The 14430-nt window shown below is 46.4% G+C and overlaps 1 protein-coding gene across 8 annotated transcripts in view; it reads right to left on the bottom strand.

The window, feature by feature from the left end:
• Nucleotides 1-260: 260 nt before the first annotated feature.
• COMMD10 (COMM domain containing 10) overlaps nucleotides 261-14430 on the bottom strand; it is a 213293-nt gene continuing 199123 nt past the window's right edge. For all 8 annotated transcript variants that reach the window (XR_016235080.1, XR_016235082.1, XR_001793066.4 and 5 more), the window contains 2 exons: nucleotides 2047-2106; nucleotides 261-1044 (listed from right to left, as the gene is read on the bottom strand). Coding sequence is in view for 4 of the 8 variants with exons in the window: in XM_089334822.1 (XP_089190948.1) it covers nucleotides 1006-1044; nucleotides 2047-2106 (99 nt within the window). In the remaining 4 variants the exon portion in view is untranslated. The remainder of the gene's footprint in view (nucleotides 1045-2046; nucleotides 2107-14430) is intronic.

Below are 14430 nucleotides of genomic sequence, written 5' to 3'. Positions count from 1 at the left end.
GCTGGAATCCTCTCGCTCTACAAAGGCTGCAAAGTCAGTATCTCACTCATACAAAGGTCAGCTGTTTTTTTTTTCTGCAGGCTATCATGCTCATATTTACATATGAAAGTATCTCAGAATGTTAATGGAAGATATGCAGCATCTTTTAATTCCACTTCCCACAAATTGTTCAAAATATTCTCACACATTCACACATGCAGAGTATAACACATGCTATAAAATACATAAAATAAAAATATTGTAGGCTTCAGTTCAACTAATTCTTTGACATAAAAATTTTATTTACTGAAATCATTTAGCATATTTCTAGAAAAAGAATATAAAAGGAAACCAAATTGATGTCCATTTAGCATTCATTACAATTATTTTTATTCAGGATCTGAGTCTGTTTCCTACAGTACTAAGTGAATCATTACGAATCTGCAGACAGAGAAAAGCACACAAAACCGGAGCTACAATTAAATCATTAAACTCAGGGAAAAAATTAAAACAATGGAAATGACTGATGTAATACCAGCAGTTCTATTATAAATTTCTTCCTTTGTCATTTCTCAAGCAAAATGCACTCATCACAGGCAAGGGAGGACGGCACGCTGGACTGACTCAGGTGTCCGCTTTCTGAGTTGCATTCCTATGACACTGTAGCTCTGCCTGCTGGGGTGCACTCTGTATCCCCGGATCTCCTTGACACATCAAGGTGTCAGCAGGTACGTAAAAAATAAACAGGCCAGCAATAAAGCAACAAGAGCAAAGCAACAACCAATATGATATTCATGTCTGCTTAATTAAAGCCAAGGTGTTCCTAACAACGGTCGCTGGCTCAGAACGCATGTGAGAGCCCCGTGCTCCTCCCCGCGCTCTCCCTGGACGGCTGTCTGTCTCAGCAGCGATAAAACTGCAAAAGGAAGGCTGCTGGATCCTCCAGAAGGCAGAACCTGGCAATCCAGTTTCAACGTGAAATAACGAGGGGCAGGCGTGCGATGGAGAAAGCAGGCGTCAGAAACGTCACATAAGGGAATCCAGCTGTGCTTGTATGGTCTCCAGCTATTTACAAAGACAAAAATAAAAATAAAAAGCAAGTTGGTGGGAGCAGAAAACTCTGTGAGTGCTGTGTGGAAACACACAGACAAATGGGGAAGAATGGCTCTGGTAACAATGCGTGTCCAGCTCACTCACAGAGGCAGAAGGATGGCTGCCTTTCGTGGGTACCAGAACTCACGCTTCGCTTCCAATGTAAGGCTTTACTTTTGTGAAGAAGGTCTCCTTTACAACTACCACTACCTGCTAAGATTTTAAAGTTGGGGTGTGGAGTGATTATGGAATCACTATTTAAAAATATACATATAGTCAAAGACAAATGTATGTTTGAATACCTACTTTTGAGTTATATGGATGTGTGTACATATCTGTATCCATATCATCTCTACCTGTATCTCTGTCTCTGTCTCTCTCTCTCTGTCTCTGTGTCTCTCTCTCTGTCTCTATCTCTTTGTCTATCTCTGTCTATCTGTCTCTCTATCTCTGTTTCTGTCTCTGTTTCTCTCTCTGTGTCTCTATCTCTCTCTGTCTCTATCTCTCTGTCTCTCTCTCTCTGTCTCTATCTCTATATCTCTCTCTGTCTCTATCTCTATATCTCTCTCTGTCTCTATCTCTATATCTATATCTATCTCTCTTTGTCTCTCTCTCTCTGTCTCTCTCTCTCTCTCTGTCAAAGCCTGGCGTCCTCCTCTCCCTGCTCCCTTTCAGCCCGGACCCAGAAGCTCGCGTGCTTTCGCTGACCTGCATGCTAACCATGCCTGCGGCTGGGTCACCCAGTGACGGCTCAGCGCTTCGCATCAGTCAGCAGTTCTACTGCTTTCGTTGAAGCCATTTCCATCTTCAGGTTCTCTTCCTGTCGGCTACGCTTCCTGCTGGGGACACGACGTATTTACGGGAGACCTTAAAGGGCTCAGCTCCATCATGGGGCATTTAAAAATAAGAACTCCAGAAAGAAAGGAAACATTACAAAACCTCCACATATCAGACAATTATTTTAAAAGCCTCTACCTTGTTGTAGAAATCAAACAGCTCTTCGTGACTGAATTCCACAAGAACTTTCTCTAGGCTCTGTAATGGAAAACAATGAAGAAAAAAGAATTTAGCTGTATATAAATTTCACCACACTTTCTGTCCAGCGAGGCTCAGAATGTGTCACAACATTATTCCCGCAGAGGTTTTAAAAAATCACTCCCCTGCCCTGCTCCACCTCTCCACTCACTCACGCTCCACTTCAGCAAAGCCTGCAGCCCTGCAGGGACCTGTTCCCCAGCCCGACTCCACAAAGACTCACGACACACACGCCAGCAAGCTAACAATTTCATTATCTACCTTTTCAAGGCAGAGATAAAGCATGAGGCCATGTTTCCTCTCTCTCAGCCGTCCACCTGACGTGCAGTAAACACCACTACACAGCCCCGAAGGCAGCACGCCTGACTCGGCGCCCCACCGGCCAGCTCCTGAGCCCGAGCACTCCTCTCCCGGCTGGCGTCTCACGGACACTGCCACCATCTCCACTGCACAGACAGCAAAAGTTCACAACGGGCCTGGAAACAGCAGCTCGAAGCCAAGGCTTTCCCACTGTCCCCTCTCAGCTCACAGGTGTTTGGGACACCGTGACGGGCGCTGTGGGCGCCAAGTAGCATAGGCATGTGTACAACGGGGCGGTGACATCAAACTAGAGCCAGCTGAACTCAGCTCCTCGTGCTTGTAGTTGGCTCTATAAACCGATGAAACAATCTAACCTCTTTGCTAAAGATTACCAACAGTGTTCATTTTATCCCAGGTCTCTCCGCAGAAGTAGACGTTAATGAGGAGAGAATGCCACGAATGTGCTACCCGCTCTGTCCCACAGCTGTGCTCACACGACTCACAGTGGACACCACGGACAGAAGCAGAGGATGGCTGTAAACAGGCGCTGATCCGGGTTCTTCCTTGTCGTGGTCATTTCCAGCACACTATCAGCTCTAGCTCTCAGTTCCTATGTTCACTTCTGGTTTTATCTGTTTCAATGACGTCCATGTCCATGGGCAAAGCTGACATTTCTAACCATGCCCCTCCTCACTAAGCCCAGGCAGGCAGGCAGGACAATGCTGCACGTCCTTGTTCTCTCCCGCATACTCATCTAAGTGCATCTGATGTAGCACCTCATCCTGTGGGCATGCTACAAAATTATGCAGTTTTAAAGCTGAATTAGAAGGATTAGTTGGCTAACCAGCACCGACCATTAAAGCCCTGTGGTTTAATCAGCGTCAACTGGCAGTGCTGTCCTGCCGGCGGTTCAAAGGGATCAAGGCCCAAGGTCACCCATAAGCTCTGAGAAGGTCAAGACAGGCTCGTTACTCTCATCCGCACAATAAAACGTGGGTAAGAAACAAAGCTTCCATCAGTATAAAAATGATTCACGTGCTGCACTTCCCTACATGTAGCAGCCAACACAGGTTTCTGTTTCCTCCACTTTGCTTTGTTATCGCTCAGAAGAGAAGGAATACAACTCTGATGGCCTGATTCTTCCAAAATTAACAGCTAAGGTGACATTAGCAAGTTGATAGAGTAGGAAGCCATAGCTCCTCCTTTCCTCACAAAGTCCAAAATGAGGCGAGGAGGTGGACAGTAATTATCAGAACAAAGATAACTGAAGCAGAAAATAGAGAAACAATGGAGGAAAAATCAAAGAACTTAAGAACCGGTTTTTTGGGGGCTGGCACTGTGGTAGGGTAGGTTAAGCATCTATCTGCAGCCCTGGCATCCCATATGTGCACCAGTTTGAGCCCCAGCTGCTCCACTTCCAATCTGGCCTCCTGCTGATGGCCTGGGAAAGCAGTGAAAGATGGCACTTGGACCCCAAGCACGTGGGGCCTCTGTACCATGCCGGGAAGCTGGGAAGAAGCTCCTGACTCCTGGCTTTGGATCTGCCCAGCTCCAACTGTTGCAGCCATTTGGGGAGGATGGAAGACCTTTCTCTCTGTTTCTCCCTCTCTCTTGTCTGTAACTCTGCCTCAAGTAAAATAAACCTTTTTATAAGAATTGGTTTTTTGAAAAGATTAACAAAATTGACAAGCTCTTAGCTATATTATCTAGGAAAAAAGGAAAGAAAACTCAGGCACCTATTATCAGAAATGAAGGAGGAACATTAGAACTAATACCACAGAGGGGAAAAACATTAAAAGAAAATACTATGAACAATCATTATGTCAACAAACTGGATAAGCCAGAATCAACAAGTCAGTTCCTAGAAACATACAAACTACCAAGACTAAATCCTGAAGAAGCAGAAAATCTGAGAAGACAAGCAATGAGGAGGGAGACTAAGTCAGTAACTGAAAACCTCCCAGCACCAGGTGCTTCACTGGAGAAACCTGCAAAACATGCAAAACACAGCAACACCAGTTCTCCGGATTCTTTGAAAAAGCTGAAGAGGGAACACTTCCCAAATCACTCTAGGAGCCAGCATTATCCTGCACCTGCCAGACAGAGAACTTCGGACTGATATCCTGATATCGCTCATGGCGATGGTGACATCTGAATGAAGATTTAAAAGTGGTGAGGGAATGAAAACACAATCCACAGAACAGGAGAACAGAATTACAAAGCATGTAACTGTTAAGAACATATTCCTGGCTGGCACCATGGCTCACTAGGCTAATCCTCCGCCTTGCGGCGCCGGCACACCAGGTTCTAGTCCTGGTCGGGGCGCCAGATCCTGTCCCGGTTGCCCCTCTTCCAGGCCAGCTCTCTGCTGTGGCCAGGGAGTGCAGTGGAGGATGGCCCAAGTGCTTGGGCCCTGCACCCCATGGGAGACCAGGAGAAGCACCTGGCTCCTGCCTTCGGATCAGCGCAGTGCGCCAGCCGCACCAGCCATTGGAGGGTGAACCAACGGCAAAAGGAAGACCTTTCTCTCTGTCTCTCTCTCACTGTCCACTCTGCCTGTCAAAACAAAATATATTCCTAAAATATATAAAGAGCTATAATTCAACAACAAAAGGACAAATGACCTAATTTAAAACAGGCTAACAAAAGACCTTGATTCAATGGAGATACTCCAATTGCAAATTAGCAAATGAAGATATGTTCAACATCAGCAGTCATTAGGGAAATGCAAACCAAGACCACAGTAAGGCACACCAGCTTAGAAGCACTGGCCTGCAACATCAGCATCCCATTTGGGTGCTGGTTTGAGTCCCGGCTGCTCCACTTCCGATCCAGCTCTCTGCTGTGGCCTGGGAAAGCAATGGAGGATGGCCCAAGTCCTTGGGCCCCTGCAACCGTGTGCGAGACCCGGAAGAAGCTCCTGGCTCCTGGCTTCAGATAGACTCAGTTCCTGCAGTTGCAGCCATTTGGGGAGTGAACCAGCGGATAGAAGACCTCTCTCTCTCTCTCTTTTTCTCCACCTCTCTCTAGCTTTCAAATAAATAACTCTATCTTTGAAATAAATAAAATAAATCTTAAAAAAACATACACACACACAATAAGCAGCACTTCACACTTTCTGGGAAGGGAAGAAAAACGATAGAAAACACACGAGTGCTGGCAAGGATGTAGAGAAAATGGAACCCTTGCACACTCCAAGTGGGGATGAAAAAGGGCAGAGCTGCCCCGGAAAACCACCTGGCAGCTCCTGAGAACTGAGACATTACTACTCAACTCAGCAGTTCCACTCCTAGGTATGTATGTGCTCAAAAGAACTGAAAACAGAGACTTGAATAGGTCCTGCACGAATGTTTATAGCAGTATTACTCACAATAGCCAAGAGCTGGAAACAGCCCAAGTAGCTATCAACAGATGAATGGATAAACAAAATGTGGTGCATATTCACAATCTAATATTATTCACCCATAAAATGGAAGCAGGTATGATACATGTTATAATACAGACGAATCCTGAAAACATTATGCTGAGTGAAATCAGCCAGACATAAAAGGACAAACATTGTTATGACTCCACTTGGATGCATCTTGGTATCTTGCGAGGCCAAGTCCACAGAGGCACAAAGTACAGCAGGTATCACCAGGGAGAGGAGGAGGGCGATGAGGAGTTACCACTTAATTAGTACAGAATTACAGAGTTCAGTACAGAAATTTCTTGGAATGATGCAAAGTTCTGGAAACAGTGGTGATGGAAACACAACATTGTGAATGTAATTAATGGCACCCAACTATAACTTTAAAAGGGTTAAAACAGTGAATTTTATGCTGTGTATATTTTGCTACAACAAGAAAAACACTGAAAAAAAAAAAAAAAAACAGTGCAGCAGCAGCAACGAGGCAAAACTGGAACACAGCAAGGAGCAAGCACTCCGGGAGAGGCCACATGTCTGTGACACGGGTGCCCTGTCAGAGCCACGCTGACTCTTCTACTACAAGGCCCACACACCGAGCACTGGCTCACCTGCAGCTTCACCTGCTCATTCAGCCACTCACTGACTCACAAAGGCTTTCAGAGCCCTTATTTTGGGCCAGGCACTTCGTCAGGGTTCTGAGATACGGTGGTCCTGCCTTCGTGGCATTCAGAGTGTGGAGTCCAGAGTGCAAGTAGGGAAATAAGCTGTCAGAATGTAATTAAAACGCTCTTAAATGCAATGGGTGGGCAAAATACAAAGCAGGAGAATGTATTAAACTATGACTTGGAGAACTCTGACAGGTAAGTGGGGTGCACAGGGGAGGCAAGGGAAGAAGAGGATGAGAGAGGAAGAAAAGAGCTTGATGTCTTTTTAAATTTTTTTAAAATTTTATTTGACAGATAGAGTTAGACAGTGAGAGATAGAGACAGAGAGAACGGTCTTCCTTTCATTGGTTCACCCCTCAAATGGCTGCTACGGCTGGCACTGTGCCGATCCGACACCAGGAGCCAGGTGCTTCCTCCTGGTCTCCCATGGGGTGCAGGGCCCAAGCACTTGGGCCATCCTCCACTGCACTCCCTGGCCACAGCAGAGAGCTGGCCTGGAAGAGGAGTAACCGGGAATAGAACCCAGTGCCCATATGGGATACCAGCGCCGCAGGTGGAGGATTAACCAAGTGAGCCACGGGGCCGGCCCCTTAATGTTTTTGATGGACAAGGAGAAGACCCCAGTAGAAGGGGGTGTGGAGAAGAAAGCTGACAGGAAAGGAACAAGGCAGAAAGCTGCCCCCTGACCACACTCCTGAGAGGCGGCACCTCCCCGACAGCTGCATCAGGGAGTCTGTGGAATCGCTAACTGTTAGGAGTTCACGCAGAAATGGCAGAGGGGGCACGATCCCGGAGCTCACAGAGATGTCGCTTCCTCCCCCATCAGCCACCTGTGTAGGCTCTACTACAGGCTGAATGTGCTTCCCCAAAACTCACGTGTCAAGCCCTAACCCCCACCATCTCCGAATATAACTGAATTTGAAGACAGGGACTCGAGGTAATGAGGATAAAATGAGGCCTCCTTGGGGGCGGCACTGTGGCACAGCAGGTAAAGCTGCCGCCTGCAGGGCTGGCATCCCACATGGGCGCTGGTTCAAGTCCCAGCTGTTCTACTTCTGATTCACCTTCCATGCTAATGGTCTGGGAAAGCAGTGGAAGGCAGCCAAGTCCTTGGGCCCCTGCACTGCATGGGAGACCCGGAGGAAGCTCCTGGCTTCGGATTGGCACAGCTACGACTGTTATGGCCAACTAGGGAGTGAACCAACGGATGGAAGACGTCTTTCTCTCTGTAACTTTGACTTTCAAATAAATAAATAAATCTTTTTTTTTTTTTAAATGAAGTCTCCAATATGAGTGCAATCCTTTCAGAGCAGATGAGGACATGGTAGAATAGACAGAAAGACCATGGGAAGACACCAGAAGATGGCCATGACCATGACCATGACCAGTCTCAGCAGACTTACAGAAGAAACCAACACTGCCCATGCCTTGACCGTGGACTCCTTGCCCTCACAACTGCAAGGAAGTAACTCTCTTCTCTAGGCTACCCAGGCTGGGGTACTCTGCAGCCCCAGCAAGATAAAAAAGGCCCCATCACCAACTGGAGAGACAACCCTTTGTTCCCAGAGCAATGCAAAGTCACCAGAGAGTTTTAGGTAAAGGAATGATAAAAGTATATACAGATTAACTTGCTTTGGCTTTTATTTGGAAACGCACGGAACTGGCCAGACTGCGTGTGGAGAGAGCAGTCGGAAGCCTGCTGCACGAGTCTGGGCAGGAGCTAGTGATCTGATGTGCCCGCAGCAGGCAGAGAGAACTGAAGCAGTCTGAGTCGAGGTTCAGAGGCTGAGAGGCAGCACCTGGAGATGGAGCTGAGTTGGGGCAGCAGGTGGTGAAGGAATGAAGGAATCAAGACTCACGTTTCTGGCAACGCAGCTGAACCGAGACCCGAGACGAGAAGCACCAAGGCCGCGGCCAGGAAAGGCGGGGATCAAAGCACAGTTTGAGACACAATGAGCTAGACGGAGCTGCGGGATTTCCCCACAAGGCAAGAAGGAAGTCTGGAATCCTAGCCGCCTCTGGGAGTCACTGCAGATGCAGAGATGGGACTGCCCAGAAAAGAGCGATCCGTGGGGCTGGAACTACGGCCATTTGTGACGCCAGCATCCTGCATCAGCGCACCTGTCCCAGTCCCGACTGCTCTGCTTCCAACGCAGCTCCCTGCTAACGCTCCCAAACAAACACGTGGGCCCCTACCACCCACATGGGAGCCCAGGATGGAGTTCTAGGCTCCTGGTTTCAGCCTGGCCCAGCCCTCCCACCTTGATCACTTTGCTTTTCAAATAATAAGTAAATCTTAAAAAAATAAAGATTGTACTGTGTATGGACAAAAGAAGTGGGCTGGGCCAACCTGTAAGGCACTTCAATACTCAGGACAGGCAGGTATTCAACCAACGTTGAAAAGTCCACACATATTTTCAATCTACTCTAGAATGTACAGCAGACACTTACTGCATGAATCCGTAAGTCAGTACCGGCAATAAAACTCGGTGGCGTATTTAAAAATATGCAACCTACCTCCCATTTTCCTGTAAAACCCACTGAAGTCACTAATACTGGTAACTAAACACACATGGACTGGAAAACTCACTGTCTTCTGTCTTATACATCTAAGATTACAACTAAGAACCCATTTAGGAAATTCATTACTTACGTTGTCTAAACTCATCTCATACATTAATACCAATCTTAGACGTTCTGTCCCTATCTGAAAACACCGCAAAGTGAAAATGAAAGTTCAAAGATTAACACTCTGTGAATTTCCTCAAAGAGAACAAAGATGTATTTGCTCATCCATCCATTTTATTTTTAATTTGTAATCCTATCTGAGCACCTAGATAATGTTGCACATCCATTAGCAAATTCCCACGGAAATAGAATTTCGCAAGGTCTTCAGAAAAGGTCTGTCTTGATGAAAGCTGACACTAAAAATATCCTCTGCTCTCCCGTTAGTTAGGAACTGGGAGCACACACACACGCTTTTCAAGAGAAAGGCATTAACCCCATCACAAATTATCTAAGCAGAAATACCCTCTAAACAATCCAAATATATACTAGTTACGAATCACACCAAACACACATGGCTTAGCTTTTAAACTGAAATTGGCTATCAAAAACGGAAATGATACAATTATCCTTTCATCTAGAAAATCAGGAGGTAGGAGATTCCAGTAAAAGATGTTCTACTAATTTACCTAAAGATACTTCCCTCGGTTCCTAAAGACAGTTGCAGAAACGAAAAGAAGAAACGTGGGCGGGTGGTGTAGTGGTTAAGGCACAGCTTGGGACGCCTGCATCCCATACCGGAGCACCTGGGTTTGAGTGGCAGTTCCACTCCAGACTCCGGCTTTCTGTTAATACGCACCCTGGGAGGCAGCAGGTGATGGAACAAGTGGTCGGGTCCCTGTCACTGAGCGGGAGGCCCAGACTGAGTTCTGGGCCCCTGGCTGTGGGCTGCCCTAGACTCGGCTAATGTAGGCATCTGGGGACTGAGCCAGCAAACGAAAGTCTTGGTCTATCTCTCCCTCTCTGTGTCTCTACCTTTCAAACAGAAATGAAAATAAATAAATAAAAACTAACAATAAAAGACTGAAAGGCAGAGATAAAATCTAGATAAAATTTCAAGTTGATTGGGTCTATAAAACAAAAAACCTCAGACACCACTTAGTGAATAAACATGCTTATATCCTCTATCACTACATACAGTTGCAGATAATTGCAAATAATTGCAAATATATTTCAGGATCTCTATTTTTGGTTGTTGGCTATCCTTACTGAGTTGTTATTGTTCAAAAAACTAGGGATACAATTTCACCTCCTACCACAGACTGAATAAACCAAGAAACTCTACCCTTATTGTTACCCACTTTGGCTTCTCCCATTATTCAGACATTCAATAAACAGGCACTGTGCAGGGTGCTCACGACACGAAGGTGAACAGGCTGAGGGACGAATTTTGCACTCTCTACCAAAGCAAGGTCCGTCTGCAGGCTGGCAGGTGCCCTTGACAACCACGCACAGAGGACGATGCAGAAGAGATTCTCTTCTCTTCAGTTCCCGTCAGTCCCACATCAGTCCTGACAACCAAAGAAGCAACAGGCCTAAACCAGCTCTCACTCAGAGGGGGCAGATTGGGACAGTGCAAGCAGGAGCATCCTAAGCAGAGAGGAGGAACCCATTCCCACTTTTCTGTCAGGCGGCCTGACCACATTATATCCCAAGACGCTTCGGAAATTTATAGCTCAAGGATGTTGAGAGGTACACCCATTCATGCTAATTTTTTAAAAAATATTTATTTATTTATTTGAAAGTCAGAGTTACACAGGGAGAGAAGGAGAGGCAGAGAGAGAGAGGTCTTCCATCTTCTGGTTCACTCCCCAATTGGCTGTGACAGCCAGAGCTGCACTGATCTGAAGCCAGGAGCCAGGAGCTTCTTCCTGGTCTCCCACATGGGTATAGGGGTGCAAGGACTTGGGTCATCTTCTACTGCTTTCCCAGGCCATAGCAGAGAGCTGGATTGGAAGTGGAGCAGCCAGGACTTGAACCGGCGCCCAAACAGGATGCCTGCACTGCAGGTGGAGGCTTTACCCATTACGCCACAGCGCCGGCCCCTATTCGTGCTCATTAAACTAGTGAACTGAGGTCGCTCCAACCACAAAACAGCAGCAAGAAAGAGCCTGAGCAGCAGTGCAGCTCAACCCCCTGAGCAAGCGCTGATGAGGACCCAAAGGCAGGAGGCAACGGGTGCCCGCAAAGGCGAAGGGCTCACAGAGGTGTGCAGAAGTGCCCTCAGCCACTGCTCCCTCCTCCACACCGCTGAGGCGACTCAAGACTACACCCACCCGCTGCACGTCACTTCCTGCAATCATGCACACAGAACTAAACAAAACCTATGCAGATATTTTGGCAATTACAGCTGACTGGGTACCAAGCTGTTGTAAGTAATACAAGGCATAATGGGAAACTAAAGTTTAGTTTCTCAAAAACGTTCTGAAAAAGCAACAATCAAATCTCTGATTTGGTAACACTAAAAACCAAACAATAAAATACTAACCACCGTGAAATTTCACAAAAGCAAGCGTAGGGCAGGCCCTGTGGTACAGCAAGTTAAGCCACAGACTGGAATCCCCGAATCCAACAGTGCCAGTCTGAGTCCTCGTTACTCCATTTCTGATTCAGTTCTCTCTACTGTGCCTGCGAAGGCAGTAGATGAAGTCCCAAAGGCTTGAGTCCCTGCAACCATCATAGAAAACCCAGATGGAATAACCGGCTCCTGACACTGAGCTGGTCCAGTCCTGGCTATTGTGGGAATTTGGGTAGTAAATAAGTAAACTCTATGACTTGATTTCCTTGTTATCGTGAAAAATGGCTTGTCAGGCACAAAGGCTCCCTCCTCAAGATTTGGAGTTCTATAAATAGATTGCTTGGGCTGGTGCTGTGATGTAGAGACACTGGCATCCAACATGGGCGCCGGTTCTAGTCCTAGCTGCTCCACTTCTGGTCCAGTTCCCTGCTAATGCTCCTGGGAAAGTAGCAGAGGATGGCCCCAAGTCCTAGGGTCCCTGCACTCTTGTGGGAGACCCAGATGAAGCTCCTCACTCCTGGCTTCAGTCTGGCCCAGGAGTGGCCTTGGTGATCATGTAGGGAGCGAACCAGTGGATGGAAGGTTTCTTTTTTTCTGCCTCTGCCTCTCCCTCTTTGTAATCTACTTTTTAAATAAGTAAACAGATCTTTAAATAAATAGATTGTCTAAAAATACAATAGTTTTGGTTGTTAACATGACAACAAATCATTTTGGTCACAAGTCTTTGCATTCGGTATAAAAATTACATAAGAAAATGCATAAAATTAATATTTTCATTAAATCTTTAATCACATATATATTATACTGGGTATATATAATAGATACTACAAGTCTGAGGATATCTGACTTGTTAACTATATGCCCCTTTTATTGTGGCTAAATTACTACTTTGTTCCTTTGAAGACAAAGCGATATGTTTAGCAATCACACCATCACCATATCCTCTTAAAAATACAATGAGCTGGCCGGTGCCGCGGCTCACTGGGCTAATCCTCTGCCTGCGGTGACGGCACACCGAGTTCTAGTCCTGGTCGGGGCGCTGGATTCTGTCCCGGTTGCCCCTCTTCCAGGCCAGCTCTCTGCTGTGGCCCGGGAGTGCAGTGGAGGATGGCCCAAGTGCTTGGGCCCTGCACTCCATGGGAGACCAGGAGAAGCTCCTGGCTCCTGCCATCGGATCAGCGCGGTGCGCCGGCCGCAGCACGCCAGCCACGGCGGCCATCGGAGGGTGAACCAACAGCAAAGGAAGACCTTTCTCTCTGTCTCTCTCTCACTGTCCACTCTGCCTGTCAAAAAAAAAAAAAAAAATACAATGAGCTGGGGCCAGTGCTGTGGCACAGCAGGTTAATGCCCTGGCCTGAAGCGCGGGCATCCCATATGGGCCCCGGTTCTAGTCATGGCTGCTCCTCTTCCTATCCAGCTCTCTGCTATGGCCTGGGAAAGCAGTAGAAGATGGCCCAAGTCCTTGGGCCCCTGAACCCGTGTGGGAGACCCAGAAGAAGCTCCTGGCTCCTGGCTTCAGATCGGCGCAGCTCTGGCGGTTGCGGCCATCTGGGGAGTGAACCAGCGCATGGAAGACCTTTCTCTCTGTCTCTACCTCTCTGTAACTCTGTCTTTAAAATAAATAATAAAATAAAATAAAAAAATACAATGTGCTATGTGCATGCAGATCACAAACCTTCTACAGTATTCATTAATATTCATTATCTGTAATTTATTATGTGTGTGCTGTTATGCCGCTATGATTTTCAGCTTTGGTACTGAAATATTTAACTATGGTTACTAAATATAATCAGCAAGATAAGAGACTTCGAATCTGATAACTTGAAGCTTCTTAAACAGTGAGGAATTATGTTAGGAAGAGCACTGACAGCATAAAACAGAGCTTTTCTGTGCAAAAATGCTACAGGCGATGCTGTATTTTTCTGGAAATTGTGATTTATTCTAACTTGGAGCTGCATTATTGCCATTTGGAACAGCTACATTACTTAGCTTCTTCAGGCATGTGCTAGTATCCTAACGGGGGTATTCTGGGTAAACTTCAAAAATCAAAGAGAAATCCTGCGGTTTCCAGTGCGCAGTGTAGAGACTATGAGCTCAGCATCCAAGTCTGAGTTTCTCCTTCTTCCTAAAATTTCTTCACTGAATTCACAGACAGATATTTGGACGACACATTTACTCCCTCCAGAGCTACTACGTATTTGGCATCCTAAATTAAATAACTTAACATAAGTCACAGTGTAAGGAAAAGGTAATTAAAACATACGCTACTTTAATTTTCTCTATCTTGTGCTGTCACGTCAGTCTTCACGTAACTGAGTGTCAATTTCACAGTTTAGTCACAATTTTCACTTCGTACCAGCTAACTGGGAGTTCTGCTTCAGCAGAGCCTAAAGGGCAAGGTCAGCACCTGCTGCACAGGACGATGGGCACTGGGCTCACCAGACACTGGGCAGCTGCAAGTCCACTGTTCACTCCAGCACAACAGGAAACACCTATTTTACCCCCAACACCTGTGGACCCAAATTCACAAAAGTAGGCAGATACAATATTAATTTCATAAGGCATGGGATTAATTTAAGGTAGCAACTGTCAAGAGGTTTTTTTTTTTTTTAATTTTTGCCCAAGCCTCTCTCTTTTTCTTTTTTCTTTTCTGTTCTTTTCTTTTCTTTTTCTTTTCTTTTCTTTTTTTTTTGACAGGCAGAGTGGACAGTAAGAGAGAGAGACAGAGAGAAAGGTCTTCCTTTTCCATTGGTTCACCCTCCAATGGCCACTGCAGCCAGCACACTGCGCTGATCCGAAGCCAGGAGCCAGGTGCTTCTCCTGGTCTCCCATGGGGTGCAGGGCCCAAGCACCTGGGCCATCCTCCA

This window comes from Oryctolagus cuniculus, chromosome 6, assembly GCF_051225735.1.
Source record: "Oryctolagus cuniculus isolate XC-2025 breed Fujian yellow rabbit chromosome 6, ASM5122573v1, whole genome shotgun sequence".
NCBI lineage: Eukaryota > Metazoa > Chordata > Mammalia > Lagomorpha > Leporidae > Oryctolagus > Oryctolagus cuniculus.
The sequence above is the reverse complement of the archived record's forward strand: the minus strand, read 5'-3'. Positions and strand labels throughout refer to the sequence as shown.